Here is an 18,387-nt window from a genome sequence, read left to right on the forward strand (position 1 = left end):
ACCTTCTCTTACTGTCTTAGCAGCTAAAACACAAATAACATATAAGAAGTATGCTTTTTTTTTAACTTCGAACCTAGTACAATTGCAAAAGTTTGCAGAAGTTCGAGTTTTCTGAGTCTAAACTGCTCAAGAATCTTTTGAGTCTTTATTGGGATATTTGATGCTTTCTGTTTCTAAAAAATGGTGGTTGTGGTGAAGGAAGAGGAAGAAAAAAGGGCCCTAAACCCAAGAAGAGCCTGGGTGGTTGATGATGGTGGTGGTTTTTAAAGCGGGTTTGGTATTATTGGAGAGAAGAGGAGGCTTAAGAAGCAATGGAGGTTGATAAGTGTTTGTCTGCCTGTTTCCCTCATGGCTTTGCCATTTCGTGGCATTTTCTTATTAAAATTAGAGTGTGCTTATTAAAATTACATTTGTTTCACAATTTAATATATTCTTTTTGGTCATTTTATATTAGGGTAAATTAGTAATTCAATAAATAGTTTAATAGTATGGTGTACTCAGTTAATTTTAGGGTTCATTTAGCAGCACTCAAAATTTAACCTAAGTCAGGAAAATAAAATTCTTAAAAATAATAATAATAATAATAAATCATTAAAAAAAAAGGCCCAGACCCGCCTAGGCCGCCTAGGCGGAAATTTTTAATTTTTAATTTTTTCTGATGATTCAATCGCCAAAGCTCCTGAATAAAGCTTTGCCTACACGAAGAAAACTATCGAACGAGCGTTTGGCCGCAAGCTCCCAGAGAGTTTTGATAATTTTGAAGAGAAACCAGTAGCATCTGGACGTATTGCTCAAGTGCATGGAGCTGGTCAACAGGTGAAGCCCATAGTGGTTGCCGTAAAGCTTAGGCATCCTAGTGTTTGTGAATCGATTAGGAGAGATTTTGTTATAATCAATCTGGTAGCAAAAATTTCAGACTTCATTCCTGCTTTAAAGTGGTGGAGATTGGATGAGAGTGTACAGCAGTTTGCAGTTTTTATGATGTCTCAAGTTGATCTTGCAAGGCAAGCTGCCCATTTGTGCATCCTGCTGTTTTGGTGGAAACTTATGAACAAGGGGAATGTGTCGATGATGTTGAAGGGGATGATCAGATTAAATCTGCGCTTGCTCACATTGTGACGCACGCACTTTTGAAGATGCTCCTGGACCTGGTAACATATATACACCTTTGATGTTGCTTGCAATGCATTTATGCTTTTGGACTATTTTGATTGAATTGTGTTTAATCTTTTAAGTATCTTGTTGTGTCTTAAAGTTTGTGAATTATACCAGTTGACATACCTGAATATGGTCTGAATACATAACAAATCCAGGAAAAAATATATATATAAAAAGCTACTATCTTTCTAATATCTTATCCCTAACAGTTCTGGAGATCCGTTTTTGTTCTATCTTCCACCATCTCCTCTCTAAAAATGGGCAAGTAATTCGCCTTCAAAGGTTTTGCCTTGTTAGTTTTTCCTTAACAGTTCTGGAGATCCGTTACATTTATCTTGTTTGGGTGTTCCTTATTAAATAAGTTGCAAGTTTGATATGTGCTTTTTAAACATATATTCCTCCTTTAAGCTCAGATTATATGCAAAGAAAGAATTTCATATTAGAATGCTTTTCAATCCAACTTCCCCTGTTAATACTTTCTTGTCTCAAAGCCTGATTTTGTCAAGCACAATTGAAATATATGTGATATATGTGTAGTATTCACTCGTTTTTTCGTTTATTCATCACTGTGTGTGTTATGGTTGTAGACAAAATGCAGTTCCTCAATGATTTTATGAACTCAGGAAGCTTCTGTTACAAGTTTCCCTCCTTAATAATCTACATTATGTATTTGATTTTAGTCTATATTTGGCCAAAGTTTCTAATCTTCTTCTTTTTACAGCAAGTGGAGGAGGCATTCGCTTTCTGGGGTACTACAGAAGGTGATCTGGTCCATCCTGCTGAGTGTATGCAGCAGTTACTGGAGAAAGTTAGGTGTCATAGAGACAATGTCGATGGCAATGTCTGTCATGGTAAACACTTCGGTTCTTGAGGTAATTTCTTTTTCCTTTATCTACTGCAGCTGAAGCATGGAAATTCTTTTATCATTGGTGTGGTCATCAATAACTGATCTTATACAAATCTCATCACTGATTATGTTTTGCAGGGATGGCAGCGGAAACTTGATCCCAGGTAAATGTGATGCAAACACTGCTTCTCAAAGCCGACTGGGCAAAGTCCCTTTCCTACACGACTGAGGGGCTAATGGCTCCATAAGAAGGTCTTGTCAGTGGTTAAACTATGATTACTAAACAATTTTGACAGTTATAAAATCCAAAATATGCCAATCCCAAGAAGTGGACATGAACATTTAGATCTTTATTCATTTATTCATTTATTTTTTTGTTTTGGAAATTGCAATACGTTTTGAAGGTTCAATCCTTCCGTATTTAGTTTGTTTTTATAAAATTTTAAAATATAATAATTACTGTTTTTGAAGCCTCACAATTCACATGTAAAAACAGTAGATAGGTAAAAGACAGAAATAAAGTGGAATTCTGTTCTGTTTTTGGTAACCTTGATGTTCCTGAATCTTCCAGTTCTCCTCTATTCTAGATGTGTTCATTTGTTCTAGATGCTTGCAAAGATAGGGTAATATGTTGCCCCATTTTGCATCTTTTGGGTCTTGGAAAAATGTTAGTAATCTGTTTGCTTATCTTTAGGTTTTCTTGGGCTGTCACAGGACCTATGGAGATTTAAATTTTCTTGATAACTATGCTCCATTTACGTATCTTGTTTAGGATATATTAGCGTACTTAATGTTTTTTTTTGTTCTCTAACTTGTTTCAATCTTTTTTCCACCTATGTTGTTTCAGATTTCATGAAGGCTTGCTTTCCAGTGAGCAAGGTGTCTACATTGCAGAGTCTATCGCTACTGAGAACATGAAAGCGATGTGCGGTTGTTGTATTTATGGGTTTAACCCGTATTATTTGTTATAAATAAAATCCATTTTTTTATTCTTGCCCAATGGGCTAATATGTGGAAATCATTAGAATGGGAGGTATCGGAAAGAATTTAAATTTTCATTCCCCAATATCGCGTGTATAAATAAAATAATAGATATTTATAAAAATACCCAATCCTAGACATGTATTTATAAAAATACCCAAGCACTATTTAAACATAGAAACATACCCAAAATGGGTTTTGGGTATGTGTGTAATGATAGGTTTTGAGTATGTTTATAAATGGGTTTTGAGTGTGTGTAATGATGAGTTTTGGGTATGTTTATAAAGTGTTTTGGGTGTTGGGTATTTTTATAATTTCAGCCCCCATTTTGGGTATTTTAGTGAAACTCCCATAAAATAATTGAAGAAATAACTCTAGCCCAATGGGCTAAAGTGGTATTTTAGCCCTACACCCTAAAACAATAGGACAAAAATGTGTATTTAAAGGGTAAATACATTCAAATATTTTAAAAGTATAGCCGAACGGCTAGACGTTTCAAATATTAATATATTCGGATATTTTAATTGTATAGCCGCTCGGCTATACTCTTTAAATATTATCACGAAGCTTACACTCGCAGACGCAGCCATTTCGCTTCTCTATCAAACTCAAAGCTTCCATTGGTTTTCTTCGGTTTCGGCTGCTTCGTCCTCCGGGTTTGGCACCAAAAAAAGACCCAACCCGCCTAGGAGGCCCGCCCAGCCGCCTAGCCGCCTAGCCCCCGCCTAGCCCCACATCGCCAGCTTGTAGCAGATTTTGACGAAGAAAATTCTGATAGCGGAGACAGGGTCGAGTTCCAGAGCCATAGAATTGGACCATATTCAGGAGGAGATTGAAGAGGTGTCTGCCGTTCCGGAAGTGAAGGAGAAGAAGAAGAGTGTAATATGTTGCCCCATTTTGCATTTTTGGGTCTTGGAAAAATGTTAGTAATCTGTTTGCTTATCTTTAGGTTTTCTTGGGCTGTAACAGGATCTATGGAGATTTAAATTTTCCTGATAAATGTGATCCATTTACGTTTTGTAATTTGTTTAGGATATATTAGTGTACTTAATGTTTTTTTTTTGGGTTCTGTAACTTATTCAAATTTTTCTCCACTTAAGTTGTTTCAGATTTCCTGAAGGCTTGCTTTCCAGTGAGCAAGGTGTCTACATTGCAGAGTCTGTCGCTGCTAAGAACATGAAACAAGCGAGGAGCCGTTTTCAGATGTATGAGGATCCCACGGTACCAATCAGTTTATCTTTTATTCATTTTGGACCAATTGTTTTAGAAACTTATTCTTCAATTTTTTTTTGCTGTTGCATTTGTTTTTGTTCCCTCGACAATTGCGGTTCTAATCATTCTGCAAAAGTAGAGCCAGCCAATGGTTGTATAGGTGAAAGGGAAACTGAGAAGCTGCAAAGAAATCTGTTGCGTATATGTTTTTCCACCGGAAATTTCTTTTTGTTTTTTACTTTATGAATTTAGTAGTAGCATTACAATCATTTTGATGTGCTAGATAAAGGAAGGACTGCAAAAGAGGAGGCATCCAAACGTGAGAAGGTCCGAGAAATACAGAAAAATCTATCTTATGCTTTAGTCACCTGAGGAAATGGCCATTTCTAATATTTGAAGAGTACAGTCGCGGATGTATTATTTAATTATTATATTTAAACAGTACAGCCGCGCGGCTATACGCATTAAATATTATATTCAAATAGTACAGCCGATCGGCTAGACTCTTTAAATAGAATATTTTAAGCGTATCGCCGCGCGGCTATACCCTTTAAATAGAATATTATAACAGTATAGCCGGGCGGCTAAACTCTATAAATAGAATATTTAAACGTATAGCCCCTCGGCTATACGCTATAAATAGGAACTTTCAGAAGTACAGCCGTGCGGCGATACCATTTAAATAGAATATTTTTCACAGTATAGCCGCTCGGCTATCCTCTATAAATAGAAAATTTTCACAGCATATTCGTTTTGTTTATCCGCTTTTGTCTGTTTGCCATATATCCGTTACTCCTTTCCCATCTGTTTATAAATTTAATTTAATTGTGTCAGAAAACCAAACGTGATAGCTTTTTGTATTATAATCTGAGTAGCCGAACTGATCTTTTACAAATCTGAGAGGCAATTTGCTCCAATTCTATATTATCGATGGTGCGGTCATCAATAACTGATTTTACACAAATATCACTGATTATGTTTTGCAGCAATGGCAGCGGAAACTTGATCCCGGGTACAATGTAACAATATGATGCAAACGTTACTAAATAAATACATAAAACAATCTATACAAAGAAACTGTAAAGGAATAATCCAGAGGATTCCTATGATTTGAAATAACTTTACTGCCATTAAGTAGCAGTGCGGCGATCCTAACAATATCAAAACTACATTTGGATTGGATTGGATGTGCTAACTTCTTTCCATCCTTCCTGTGAACCAACCCGCCTTTAGAGGCAGCTTGCAAAAATAACGACCCTGCACAGCCCAAGCTCTGACCGTCCTTGGATTCGACTCGGCAGAAATTCAAATTTTGTCAGCTTAATTACAAATTAGCCTCAACCAACCTCCCTCGAAGTCCTGCAACTCGGAAGAAGCATCTTGTCTCATCTTTCTGGGTTTAAACATTTCCATATGAGGATCTCTTAGTGCTCAAACCCACCCGAAAAAGTGACATAAATCAACAGTTAATAATTTTCTCCAATGCCTTCAAGTAAAAAGCATCTTTAGTTCCTCTATGCGAGCAGTTCGAACTTCTTGGTCAGTCAAAGCACCCGAAATGAGTCGCTGCTTACGTGCTTGTACTGCTTCCATTTTCTCCTCAACCGTTCCCTGCCATCCATGAACATCCAAGTAATATAACACCAATCAGAGGGGTGAATGTCGTCACATTCATAGGTGATGATGCCCTTTGAAATTCCAAAACTTTGTAAGAGCCACCCGACCCAGTCCATTATAAAGAAATAAGACATTAAAATTTATCAGATAAGAAAAAGGACCTTCATGATAAACCGCCTGATCATCACCCTTTTTGTTTGACCAATACGATGAATACGCATGACAGCTTGTTCCTCCACAGCTGGATTCCACCATGGATCCTACAAACATGGCATTACAACAATTGTAAGTTTACCCCATCACAAATTCATCTTCAAAATCTCAATTGTATGCATACCAAGACAAAGGCATTTGATGCTGCCGTTAGATTTATTCCAACTCCTCCTGCCTTCAGTGACATTAGTAACACCTGATACAACAACCAAGCTCCAACGGTTACATCTAAACTGTTTACTAGAATAAAAAAATACACACCAGGAACAAAAACTAAACAAAATAGAATACGATGAAGTAAGCAGTCACAACCAGAATGTCACTATCTTCTGAAAACTGTTTCAACACTTGTTCACGCTGCTGTTGATTCAGCGTCCCATCAAGGCGAAGAAACGGAATGTTACTCCTAGTTGGAAAATTAAAAAAATATTCATCAAACTCTCGAGCAGCAAATTACCAGGATAATATAACTCAAACACAAACAGCATATGGTGGAAAGAGGAGAATTATATCCCTTGCTTTATTACATCACATGTACTGTCCTTGCTTCAGCATAGTCATGCACTCACACAACTAATGTACTTTTTTCAAAAAATTTAAAAATCTGGTAATTTTTACTGAGAAAGAGGGATCTGCAAGAGGTCCAGAAAAGCTGTCCATTGGCTGAAGACAATGCTCTTTGAGCCTGACAAGCGAAGAGATTCAAGTTCACGCAGAAGAATATTAACTTTGGATGATTCCACCCAGTTTTTCTCAACGTCAACCTGGAATCGACTCTCAGTTGGTGCTGTAATAAGATCTTGCTTACTCATGTTCTTCCTGTAATGAGAAACTGTTAAATTCTAAGACTAAAATAGTAAATTTCAATATAAAAACTTCACGAAGATCAGAAAATAAACCTTGGCTTCAGATAAATTGAGATACTAAGGTAATACTTGAATATACCTACACACAGGACATAAACCAGAAGTTGAATTCCGCCAACTTGCCAAGAGACATTCACGGCATAAGCGGTGAGCACAAGGTGTCAACACTGCATCTTCAAAGGCTTCAAGACATATTGGACACTCTACATTTTCCCCCTTACGCATTTCTTCTACAACTTCTTGAACATAAGCCCGTGAAGGCAGATCTTTGGCTTCCCCTTCCAAAGAATTCTGGCTGCCTTTAAGGAAACGCCTAGCTAGCTTATTCAGGTCAGAAAATTCTTGTGTATCACCTCGACTGAACAAATCAAACAAGCCTAACGCTTAGTTGTATGAACTTGAGACATTTTCCACTCTGCATTTTTACTCATTTACCGTAAATCCAATAAGTGGAAAAAAGGGGGGTTAACACACACCTCATCACAAGAAATGGATGATCACAACATTGGCGAAGACGTAAAAGTAACTCCAATATGGATGCATAATTATGAAGAACCCGTCCTTGCTCCACAAATTGATCAAACTTCACCTGATAATTAAAATAGACTTGTTAATGATACTGCATTATACAATAGATCAAAAGAACTGGCAATCAGGGAAATCCAAATATACCTTTGATCTTTTAAAGAGGGCCTCATAGAAGTCTTTTTCAGCTTCTGTGAGTTCACAGTAAATCACCTGAATATCAGCTGGGGGAAGGACTAAAATTGGCCTACAACAAACAAAAAGCTTTAGGATCCAAAAAGAAAATTTGAAATGAATAACCTTCTTGGGCCGTTAATTCACCTGCCATTGCGATCTGTGCTAAACTTGGTTCTCCTTAACATGATTGGCTTTAAGATGGATTGAACCAAATTCAACCCTCTCTCATCACCCTCCTCAAAAGGTTTTTGGATGAGTTTATTCCACCTGAATTATATAGAGAGTAGATAAATCAGACAGTATTCATGCTGCAACTCAAAGGGGAAGAATCAGATATAAATTAAAGTTTGTGTCCACATACAATTGTGAGATTCTAAGACTTTGACAAATGATTCAAATTTCAAATCTTTGCATCCACATCACACTACATATGTTCCATTTGGAAAAGGAAAATAGAACTCACCATGCCCAGTTTCCCCAAGGTTCAACCCTCAAAAACCGAAGAAGACTGTAAATGTCCTCCAGGTTGTTCTACGGCAACAAAATTAAATGTCAAGAAACATAACAAAATGAACCTCTAAAAATTAATAAAATTTCCTATCTCAAAGAATAAAATATTCATCCCAATACAGATAGCCGCATTAAAAAATCAGGGTCTTTACTATGCTATCAAGACAGTAAATAGACTCCTTCAAGGAATTGAGAATGTTGGGAGAGATTCTCCCTTTACTTTAAACTTAGAAACATAATAAAACATACAGTGAATTTACTTCTCACAAAAGGAAAAACTTTCTAGAACCACACGATGTCTTTACATAAATTTCTTATAAAATACTGCACCTGTATGGGTGTGCCGGTAAGACACCATCGACGACCAGCAACTAAAGCAGCAGCAGCAACAGAAATTTGGCTCTTAGACGATTTTATGGTATGCGCCTCATCAAGAACCACTCTAAACCAACTAACCGAGTAAAGTCCCCCATTGTCCTTAGGATTCTAGATGCAGGGAGAGAGTGGGAAAGTATAAAGAAAGAAAGAAAGAAAGATGCACAAATTCATCTTCTGTTAAGAAATGTATAACTAATAAAATTTGCACAATATACAAATAGGAGATGTTTAGATTACCTCTGCAGAAAATTCTGAGGCTAACACGCCATATGAAGTGATTACAACATCACTTTGAGCTAAAAGTTTTGCATCCTTCTGCCTACTTTGTCCATAATGAACATATACCGATAAAGATCCAGGTTGCGCATGAGTTTCAATCTCTGCCTGACAACAAACTCAAATGTTTATATTAACTCCCAAATATAGAATCCTTATCACTCTGCACGTAACACTCTGATACTGGCGCAAGTACCAACTTTCAGAGCAGGTGTAAGTATGCAGAACTACAATTGGTGTTCTTTAAAGTGACAAAAACTACCTTCCACTGGCCTAGAAGAGTCATTGGACATATAATCAAACTGCCACCATCTGCAAGGGTGTTTTTTCGCTTCATAAACTTATCAAATCCTGAAAAGCTTGTGACCTTCTTTGGTAGGTTTGATGGGGAATGGTCTGAAATGTCACTAATTTCAATATCTTCACTGGAGGACTGGCTTGTAGGGTGACTACCTGATAATCCATGTCCTGAATGAGCAAGAAGGAGTGCTATTGTCATAATGGTCTTCCCCAAGCCCATAGAATCAGCCAGAATCTTCAAATGCACGATAAAGGCAATACAATCAACACATAAAAATAAAGTTTGAAAAAATATTTAATTAAGGTTTGAGCCAACTTGAGACATACTCCTCCTCTGGCCATTTGAAGTGTGCTTGGAAACTCTGTTGTTGCATCCCCAGAAAATGCATTCAAATAGATAACACGGTCTCTCCTATATGCAAAACACCCCAATAAATATTGAATCATAAGGTAGCATAATACAAGGTTAACAGCCCAACATACTTGTCTGCAAGACGATATGCCTCCCAACAAGGGTGAAGAGTCATTGCTCCCTCATCGATGCATTGTCCCTTTTCCAGTTGGATCATCCAATGGACAGCCTGCTTCTGGTATGGACGAAGTTCACACTGAAGTGTGCTTGGAGGATCCATTTCCTGAAATACAATACTTCCTTGGTGATTTTTCAGCTCTATGCAGGAGCAAGCTCCATGCATGTAAAAAGATGCTTGCATAAGTCACAATACCTCTAGCTGAGAGCTGTCTCCAACACCAACAATGTTATCAAGGTCAGCATCTGAAATGGACTCCTCATTTTCAACTTCACCTCCATTTCTACCAGGGTTTTTAGGCTTATTGGCAAGTAGCACTGGGGCACAAAGCCCAGAACTGTCCTGTTCAGGTAAAATTATGCACTGAAATCCTGAGAACACAATTAGAATAGATAATAGTGATTGTCGTGTCAATACCTTCGGGTCCAAAGGGCGCTTTCTCGTATTCAAGTCACTGGGAGTGAATTCTGCCTATTAAAAAAATAAAGGAATACAACATCACCACCTCTGAACAAAAAGAAAGAAGTTTAAAGCAATGCCATATACAGAATTTCCATAAGAGGGTCCACAAGTCATTATAAAAATGATCACCTTCTTGAAAGGAGTTAGGCCTAGCAACGAGAACAATGTTGGGAGAGGATGAACCACTGTTTCCTCTGTGGAGTTATTCGCTGCCTTAAGCAAGGTCTTGTTTTGCTTAAGGAACATTGAACTATTGATATACACGCTGAATCAACCCCATGAAAAAAATAAATCAAAGTCATTTACCATAAACATTACTCAACCAATACAAATCATGCAACAGTCCTAGAAAGGATTTGCATGGAAACTGTACTTCAGAACTGTCACTAATTTTCCAAATGGGCAGCTAATAAATTATTGAAAATATATTTCTTAACGAAGAGTATACCTTATTGACAAAACAATGGTGTCCATAATGCTCAAGATATCAGGAGCAGATTTGCAATGCCCCTCAATTCTAATCTTCTTATCCCTCACAATTGGCAATAGACACCGAGCCCATTCCTTAGGTATTCGACCAATCTACCAAAACCCATTAATTCAAACACAATAAATCAAATTATAAATAGCCAACCAATTACATCGCATTCCCAATTCTCCAAAAATTTACCTCTCCCGAATCTTTTGTTGAGAACCTCACAATCTCTGAACAAGTAGCCACCTGACGTCCCCTCCCAAAACCCTTGCCGGGAGACGGCGAAATCGAACTGCTCTTTAACGGAAAAGTGAAATCCACTTCGTCTCCAGTCTTGATCCTCCTACCTCTACACGTTGAAAGACCGGCCACTTCGCTGCAGCCCACAAACCACCACTCGCTCCCCACCAAGCTCTCACACCGAGCAACATATTCAACAACGTCATCACCTGAATTACTGGGACATCTACTACCATTTCCTCCGTTCCCCAATGAGCAATTACTCTTCTGACCGCCATTCTGGTTCGAATTCACGACATCGGAGCTCAAAAGTTTGGGCTTCTTTGGAAAACCTGATCTTTCTTTCGATTTGAAACTGGGCGTGTCGAAGATTATGTTGATTGCGGCGGTGACGTCGTTGTTGGCCATGTGCAGGGCTCTGATTATGTCCATGTCCGAGTATGCCGAGCCGACGATTGTTCGGACGGTAGACAACAGTTCCTCCGTAACCTTGTTCCCCATCGTGAAAATTTTTCGAAAAACAAAAACCCTAACCCTAATCACACGTGTGCGAATTGAAGTTCGAGAGTGTAGGATTGAGTGTGAGACCCCTGCTGGGGCTGGTTTAGAATTAGCAATTAGGGTTTCAGAGAGGTCAGAGTTTTGCAAAACCCCAGTGCTAAGATGAGCGGCGGTACAAGATGGCAGAGGCGTAGTTTTAGCATTGTGTGTCTGCAACAGAAAAAGGCGCGAGTGAGATTGTAAAGAGATGAGAAATGGCGGGGACGGTAATATATGAATTGCGGGACGGAGGCTTCTATCACACGCACGTGACGTGACACGTGTTCCGCATGTGATTGCATGTGGAAGGTCACATGTTAATTTAATAATGTTTTTCTTTTATCCGTTTAGATTTTTCATTTAATTTAATATAAAATTTAACTTTCAATCCTAAACACAAAATGTTTAATAAAATATGAGGAATTTTTATGAAATTCTTTAAATAATGAAACAATGAGAGAAACGTCATTGTCTCATGTTGTTGTATCTCTCTTATCATATACAAGTTATTTTCCTTTTATTTTTATTTTTATTTTTATACAAGTAATTTCCCATAACAACCCTAATAATTTCCAAATTTTTTTATATGATGCAAACATCATAGTTAGGTAAGGTAAGGTAGTAATAATTTTATTTTATTCTTGTGATTCATGCCAATTTTGCCTTTTGACATATTATTGTTTTATACTTTTAATATTGAATACATATTTACTGATTAATATTTTAATAGAATATTTTCATGTTATAGTTGGTGAAATCTAAACGGCTAATATTATAAAAACTATAAACAAATATGCGGAGGTGTTTAGCTTTATTAATTTGAGGTCTTGAGTTCGAATTATCTCTTTATAATACAATGAGATTTCAAATTTGAATATTTATCTTCCCTTGTTGTAAATAAATTTTCTTTTATAATATAAAATAAATAAAATTGAATTTTTTTTTTTAAAAAAATTAATACTAGCATTTTCACACGCGCTTTTGTAACGTAAGAGGTGTTTTCTAGTACCAACGCTTTATAGTTTGAACAAATTAAATCCGATAAACTGTTAAGCCAGCCTTATATTTCCATTATTAGCCCTTTTAATCTTTTACCCGAACCGAATGAATGAACGATGTGGCGAAAATAGAAATAAGCGGAAACGCAGGGGGGGAGATGACGTAGAAGGAAATCAAAATCATCAAAAATCTCCCTGTCAAATTAGGCGGCCGGTAAGAACGAATAGACGACATAGCGTCTGACTTGCAATAGAGAAAAATTATATATAAAAAGAAACGCCAACAAACCACCAACCCCAACCTTACTTCCCACTTAGAATTCAAAGCACTTTTGACTTCTCTTTACTATCTTTTCCTTCTACTTGTTTTTCACAGCATCGCAATCTTAATTTGCTGCGCATTCGATCTGCTCTGCTTGATCAGGTTCGTAATTTTTGCTTTCTTAGTTGATATGCTCACTCAGTTTTGATCGCTTGTCGATATCTTAGACCAAGTTTTTCAATTTTGATATGTGTTAATATGCCTCTCAAGCTTCTATTTTGTTCTGTTTTTTCAATTTCGAATTCCATTTTCTATACTGAAACGAGCAATTTGGTTTTGAATAGTTCTTTGTTGTGAAATTTTGATATATAAATTTTTGAATTCATATTTTGGGTGCCTACAAAACCGAGGAAAGCAAATTACTTTGATTATAATTAGTGGGTTGCGAGAAAGGAGCTCAATCTCCAATGCTTTATCACTGCAAAAAATTGCCACATTGACTTTGGTTGATTTGCATGTAGATCACGAGCTGCCTCTGATCAAACTACGGTTTAGCTCTGTGGAATAGCTTTGAGCTGCTTGTACAGCTTAGAAAATGGGATCGGGATCATGGCACATGGAGAAAAGACATAGTTTTAAAAATGAGCCGGTGAAAGACGTTGAGCATGTGCTTGAAAATGGGTCTCTCTCTATCATCGTGCTTGGCGCTTCTGGTGATCTTGCCAAGAAGAAGACTTTTCCAGCACTCTTCAACCTTTTTCAGCAGGTTTCTATTGAACTTCGTTTATTGCCATACTTAATTAATATGATTGATGATGAACATATATGAATCGCAACAAACCCCTAACACTCTTTGGTTACTAGTTGTCCTTAAAGTTTGATAAAAAGTTCCTTAGTGCTTATTAAGGATTGCGTAGAATATGCTGTCGAACCATGCACTGTGAATCTGTGATAGTGACTTTGTTTTTGGGTGTGCCGTTCTCTAGGGATTTCTGCAACCAAATGAAGTTCACATTTTTGGCTATGCAAGAACTAAGATTTCAGATGATGAGCTAAGAAACCGCATACGTGGGTGAGCTTTCTTGCCTACGATTTTCCCCGCAAGTCCATTTCCATTCATATGAGTGTAAATGGTTAAGTTTCCTACTACAGTCCGTAACTTCACACTTCTTTTTGCTCACTTTCACCAATGTTAGGTTCATTTTCTTTTACTGCTGTATAATGAGAGGTATTTGATGGTTGATAATGACTGCAGATATCTTGTCCGGGACAAAGGAGCTTCACCAAAAGACTTGGAAGATGTAACCAAGTTTTTGCAACTGGTTAGTGCCTTGTGCAACATTTTTTGATAATTCCATCCATATAATATCATTCCTGTACAGATATTCAGTTTCTTGATAGTTTTTCCTTATAGATCAAATATGTAAGTGGTTCTTACGACACTGAGGAGGGGTTTCGGCTGCTTGATAAAGAAATTTCAGAGACTGAAGTCTTAAGAAATGGTGTGGACGGATTATCCCGCAGGCTTTTTTATCTTGCACTTCCTCCATCAGTATATCCTTCTGTCTGCAGGATGATCAGGCATTGTTGCATGAATAAAAGTAAGCTTTTTTCCAATACTATTTAGGTTTCAAACATGCTGTATTTACATGGATAGCTTCAATTAGCTTTTCTTTTTATACCCGATTCAAGCAATCATACATGTTGGCATTAAAGGGTTCCAGAATGAAATTAAATGACAGGTTAGTGTTAACCTTTACAAATGTCTGCTTATAATCATTTCAGCTGATCTTGGTGGATGGACTCGTATTGTTGTTGAGAAGCCTTTCGGCAAGGATTTGGAATCTGCAGAGCAACTCAGTACCCAGATTGGGGAGTTGTTCGAAGAATCACAAATTTACCGTATTGATCACTATTTGGGGAAGGAATTGGTGCAGAATCTGGTATTATTATAATATCTGCATAGACTTGCTTAGACGTTGCGGGATATTAATATTAATGAAATCGGCTTATACTTTATTCGTATGTAAATTTGCAGTTAGTACTTCGGTTTGCAAATCGATTTTTTTTGCCCCTCTGGAACCGAGACAACATTGAAAATGTACAGGTGAGAATCCTTCCTTCAGTGCTGATGTTTGGGTGTCAGTATAACAGTGACAATGTATAGAGTACAGGTGGTACCTCCAGACATTTAGGATGCAGTAAATTTCATCCCCTCTTTTAATTTTTTTAATTCTGTTTATTTGGCAGATTGTGTTTAGGGAGGATTTTGGAACTGAAGGTCGAGGTGGATATTTTGATGAATATGGGTATGCTTCACAGTGCTATTGTGCCAATTTGTTCCTTAAGCAGTACTGAAAAAGAATGATTTCATCCTCTATAAATGTTATGTATTGTTAAATTATCTTGAGTTTTAGTAATCTTTGTTACTAGCATCCATATTTCCTGCTGTCTATGGGGAAAAAAGTTTATGTTGTTAATGTATCTGGTTTTTATTTGTGAAATATAATTAGGATGCACTAACTAATCCGTTTTCTTTCTCATGCAGAATTATCCGTGATATTATTCAAAATCATCTATTGCAGGTAAGACCTTGGTATTAAGTTCGAGGTATATTTGATGTTATTAGCAATTCCATCTATACAATATTATTTATATCTTTATTTTCGAGGAATCAATAGTTTCAAATAACTCTGAATATCAATTAGTTTACTTGTTTAAGAGTTGTAATTTTCTTGAGATCTAAGAACTAAGAATGTATGCGAACTCTTGTGATGAGAACTTATATAAAATTGGTATACCTTATGTATTGTGGCCCCATCTCCAAATTGTCTACAAATTTTATGCATCAGAATTTCTTCCAACCTTCTCTCCCAAGGAACCATCATACCAGGAAAAAAGGCATTTAAATTTTCACCTGATTTATTTATACCTAATTTTCTCTGCAGGTTCTTTGCTTAGTTGCCATGGAAAAGCCTATTTCCCTAAAACCTGAGCATATCAGGGACGAGAAAGTGAAGGTATGCACATCTCAATTCATTTATGATGAAATACTTTCTATATGATAAGGCATCATACAATTTTATTAACAGGTTTGCAGAAGAAACAAAAAATAAAAACAATTTGACGTGTCCCCGTATATGACCTATAATGTTCTTTCATAATATGTGCTCTTAGTTCCCAAATTCCTTTTTGTATCACTTGATGATTAATGAACTTACATTTTAGGTTCTTCAATCAGTACTACCAATTGAGGATGATGAAGTTGTTCTTGGACAATATGATGGCTATAGGGATGATCCAACTGTTCCTGACCACTCAAACACTCCAACTTTTTCAACTGTGGTTCTGCGGATCCACAATGAAAGATGGGAAGGTATGGTAACTTTCACAATTCATTGGAACTAATTTCTGAACTTCCCATTTGGGAAGTAGTCTTGCATTGGAGATGCAGATTAATGATAATGGTCGTTATATGAATTTATATTATGCATTGAACTTACTCACCATCAACACTATTTTCTTCAGGTGTTCCTTTTATACTAAAGGCTGGGAAAGCATTAAATTCAAGAAAGGCAGAAATAAGAGTTCAATTTAAGGATGTGCCTGGTGACATATTCAAATGTAAGACAGAGCTTTATTATTCAATATGTTGTTGTTGGTAGTTTTTGCACTCCATATTTTGTTTTTGGTAGTGTTATAAATTCCTTATTTGGTTCACTATTACCTTATTGTTTAGGTAAGAAGCAAGGGAGAAATGAGTTTGTAATACGCTTGCAACCTTCAGAAGCCATGTACATGAAACTTACGGTAATGTGTTCACTGCTGAGTCCAATAACAATATTTTTTAGCTGATATCTCCAGATCTGATGTGCATGGTATCAGACAAAGCTTTCATATGGTGCTTGGTTTCCCGTTAAATTACTAATCAACTTTAGAGAAAGTTCTGAACAATAATCTGAATCCTGCTCAATAGTGTTGGAATACTTCAAAAGGTTCTGAAAATCCAAGTAATAGAAACCCAGGCTTTATTTGTCATGTTCATTAAGCAGAGAAAAGCTAGGAGATTCCTTTGTCTTCATCACATTCACTTACTAGCTCAATGTCTGTTATGCAGGTCAAGCAGCCTGGACTGGAGATGTCAACTGTCCAAAGTGAATTAGACTTGTCATATGGGCAACGATATCAAGGGGTAACAATCCCGGAGGCTTATGAGCGTCTAATTCTTGATACGTAGGTCCACTGCCTTTCTATTTCTAGAATCTTTCATATTATAGCCCATATGCTGCTTTTGTTTATAACTGTTGAAGTCCACTCAACTTGAAGGGCTGGTACATGTTAAAAGAGGGATTACATATCTAAACCATGTGAATAACAAATACATAGGATGCAAGGAAGTGACCCGTGCAACAATAATACATAAGATACAAACAACTGATTTTTAATATTTTATCTTCCCATTGATTATTCAAGCATGACAAAGGGAATTTGTTTTTTGTGTTTTCAGAATAAGAGGCGATCAGCAACATTTTGTACGCAGAGATGAGTTGAAGGTAACTACATTGTGCACTTATTTTCTTGGCACACTGCCATTTTCCCTTTTGACTGATTTATTGTGTTAATACGCATCAGGCGGCCTGGGAAATCTTCACGCCTCTTCTGCACAGAATTGACAATGGTGATTTAAAGCCGCTTCCATACAAACCAGGCAGTCGGGGTCCTGCAGAAGCCGATGCGCTGCTAGAAAAAGCCGGTTACGTACAAACACATGGCTACATCTGGATTCCTCCCACCTTGTAGAAGGCTTGCCTTTTTAAGTTTCAGCTTGGGCTTTCCCTTATCCAGTGTGTGCCATAAACCATAACGTGGTGTTGTTACATTGCAAGTTTTGTAAGTTATGCCTTAAGAATAAGTGCGCGATCGAAATGATGTGTGATTCCAAATAATTAAATGTTGTGTTTTCGATTCGTAAGCCATATGTCCCTGATGATGTGAATTGTGAAATTCCAGATGTCTGCAAATTCAAAATGCCCGGTTAAAGGTGAGATGAGGAGCTGTTGTTGCTTCATCCCACTTGGATGGAGCAGAGCACTTTGATCATTTGATTGTGACATAAATATAATTTATATGATAATCAATGGAAGATAGCTTAGCGGTTACTTTATGCTAAGTTAGATAAAATGCTTGAAATTAACTGATTTTGGAGCCTCTGCGAATATAATATATTTTACAAAGGAGCATCCGTACTATAGTAGATAGAATGTCTATGTCACAACTTACAACTTACAATTAGCAATATGCTTATCCTTTTTAACCTTTCCTAATTGTGCGATTTAACCCTCCTTAATGATCGCGATTTAATCCTCCTTAATGATCCAACTCCAAATTGGATTTGGCAGGTCCTCCCTTATTGACCTCATTAACCATGGTAATGAGATTCCTTTCTTTCAAGTTTGAAACTTTCCTTTTAGTAAAGAGGAGAAAAAGAAGCTTTGTACGAGAGGAGAAAGTCTTGGGTGAGGTGGCAGCTATCTCACGGTGGGATGGGGACTTTCACGCGAGAGAGATCCCTATCCTTATCCAAAGAGAGAATTTTTATGTTACGAGGATGACATTGTTTTACTATCGTCAACTAATCATATTCTATCAAGTGTGATAACTTATTCACATAATGAAACATAATTAGTTAGAGATAACAAAATAATATTATCCTTGTTATATTCAAGTTCTTCTCCAATCCAAGACTTCTTTCACAAATGGCTATGTTGAACATTTTCTCGTGAAAGAGTGTTTTTTGTCGTATTGGAGTTATTGTTGTGG

The 18,387-nt window shown here is 36.9% G+C and overlaps 2 protein-coding genes across 2 annotated transcripts; one reads left to right on the plus strand and one right to left on the minus strand.

The window, feature by feature from the left end:
- Positions 1–5,226: 5,226 nt before the first annotated feature.
- RAD5 (DNA/RNA helicase protein) lies at positions 5,227–11,408 on the minus strand. Its single transcript, XM_088250947.1, has 20 exons — positions 10,723–11,408; positions 10,501–10,634; positions 10,182–10,317; positions 10,008–10,061; positions 9,786–9,932; positions 9,544–9,695; positions 9,388–9,472; positions 9,023–9,295; positions 8,722–8,868; positions 8,437–8,592; positions 8,060–8,127; positions 7,741–7,863; positions 7,567–7,666; positions 7,371–7,483; positions 6,974–7,252; positions 6,647–6,847; positions 6,341–6,434; positions 6,153–6,224; positions 5,977–6,075; positions 5,227–5,809 (listed from the first exon to the last, which is right to left on the minus strand). The coding sequence occupies exons 1-20, from the start codon at positions 11,266–11,268 to the stop codon at positions 5,687–5,689; spliced, it is 3,102 nt and encodes a 1,033-aa protein (XP_088107073.1). The 5' UTR covers positions 11,269–11,408; the 3' UTR covers positions 5,227–5,686.
- A 1,094-nt stretch (positions 11,409–12,502) lies between these two features.
- On the plus strand, positions 12,503–17,539 carry LOC110766086 (glucose-6-phosphate 1-dehydrogenase 6, cytoplasmic). Its single transcript, XM_021969348.2, has 16 exons — positions 12,503–12,729; positions 13,089–13,333; positions 13,554–13,639; positions 13,823–13,889; positions 13,982–14,168; positions 14,353–14,510; positions 14,606–14,674; positions 14,818–14,876; positions 15,116–15,152; positions 15,516–15,587; positions 15,796–15,943; positions 16,096–16,191; positions 16,307–16,377; positions 16,685–16,800; positions 17,075–17,120; positions 17,200–17,539. The coding sequence occupies exons 2-16, from the start codon at positions 13,163–13,165 to the stop codon at positions 17,365–17,367; spliced, it is 1,551 nt and encodes a 516-aa protein (XP_021825040.1). The 5' UTR covers positions 12,503–12,729; positions 13,089–13,162; the 3' UTR covers positions 17,368–17,539.
- The last annotated feature ends 848 nt before the right edge of the window (positions 17,540–18,387 follow it).

The sequence above is a fragment of the Prunus avium genome, chromosome 3 (assembly GCF_965620075.1).
Source record: "Prunus avium chromosome 3, drPruAviu1.hap1.1, whole genome shotgun sequence".
Lineage (NCBI taxonomy): Eukaryota > Viridiplantae > Streptophyta > Magnoliopsida > Rosales > Rosaceae > Prunus > Prunus avium.

Coding starts and splice junctions, on each gene's coding strand:
- LOC110766086 (XM_021969348.2), top strand. CDS start 13,163: ATGGGATCGGGATCATGGCACATGGAGAAAAGACATAGTTTTAAAAAT. Junction 14,169..14,352: donor GCATTGTTGCATGAATAAAA/GTAAGCTTTTTT, acceptor TAATCATTTCAG/CTGATCTTGGTGGATGGACT. Junction 16,192..16,306: donor GCCTGGTGACATATTCAAAT/GTAAGACAGAGC, acceptor CTTATTGTTTAG/GTAAGAAGCAAGGGAGAAAT.
- RAD5 (XM_088250947.1), bottom strand. CDS start 11,268: ATGGGGAACAAGGTTACGGAGGAACTGTTGTCTACCGTCCGAACAATC. Junction 9,296..9,387: donor TTCAAATGGCCAGAGGAGGA/GTATGTCTCAAG, acceptor GTGCATTTGAAG/ATTCTGGCTGATTCTATGGG. Junction 6,076..6,152: donor CATCAAATGCCTTTGTCTTG/GTATGCATACAA, acceptor CCATGTTTGTAG/GATCCATGGTGGAATCCAGC.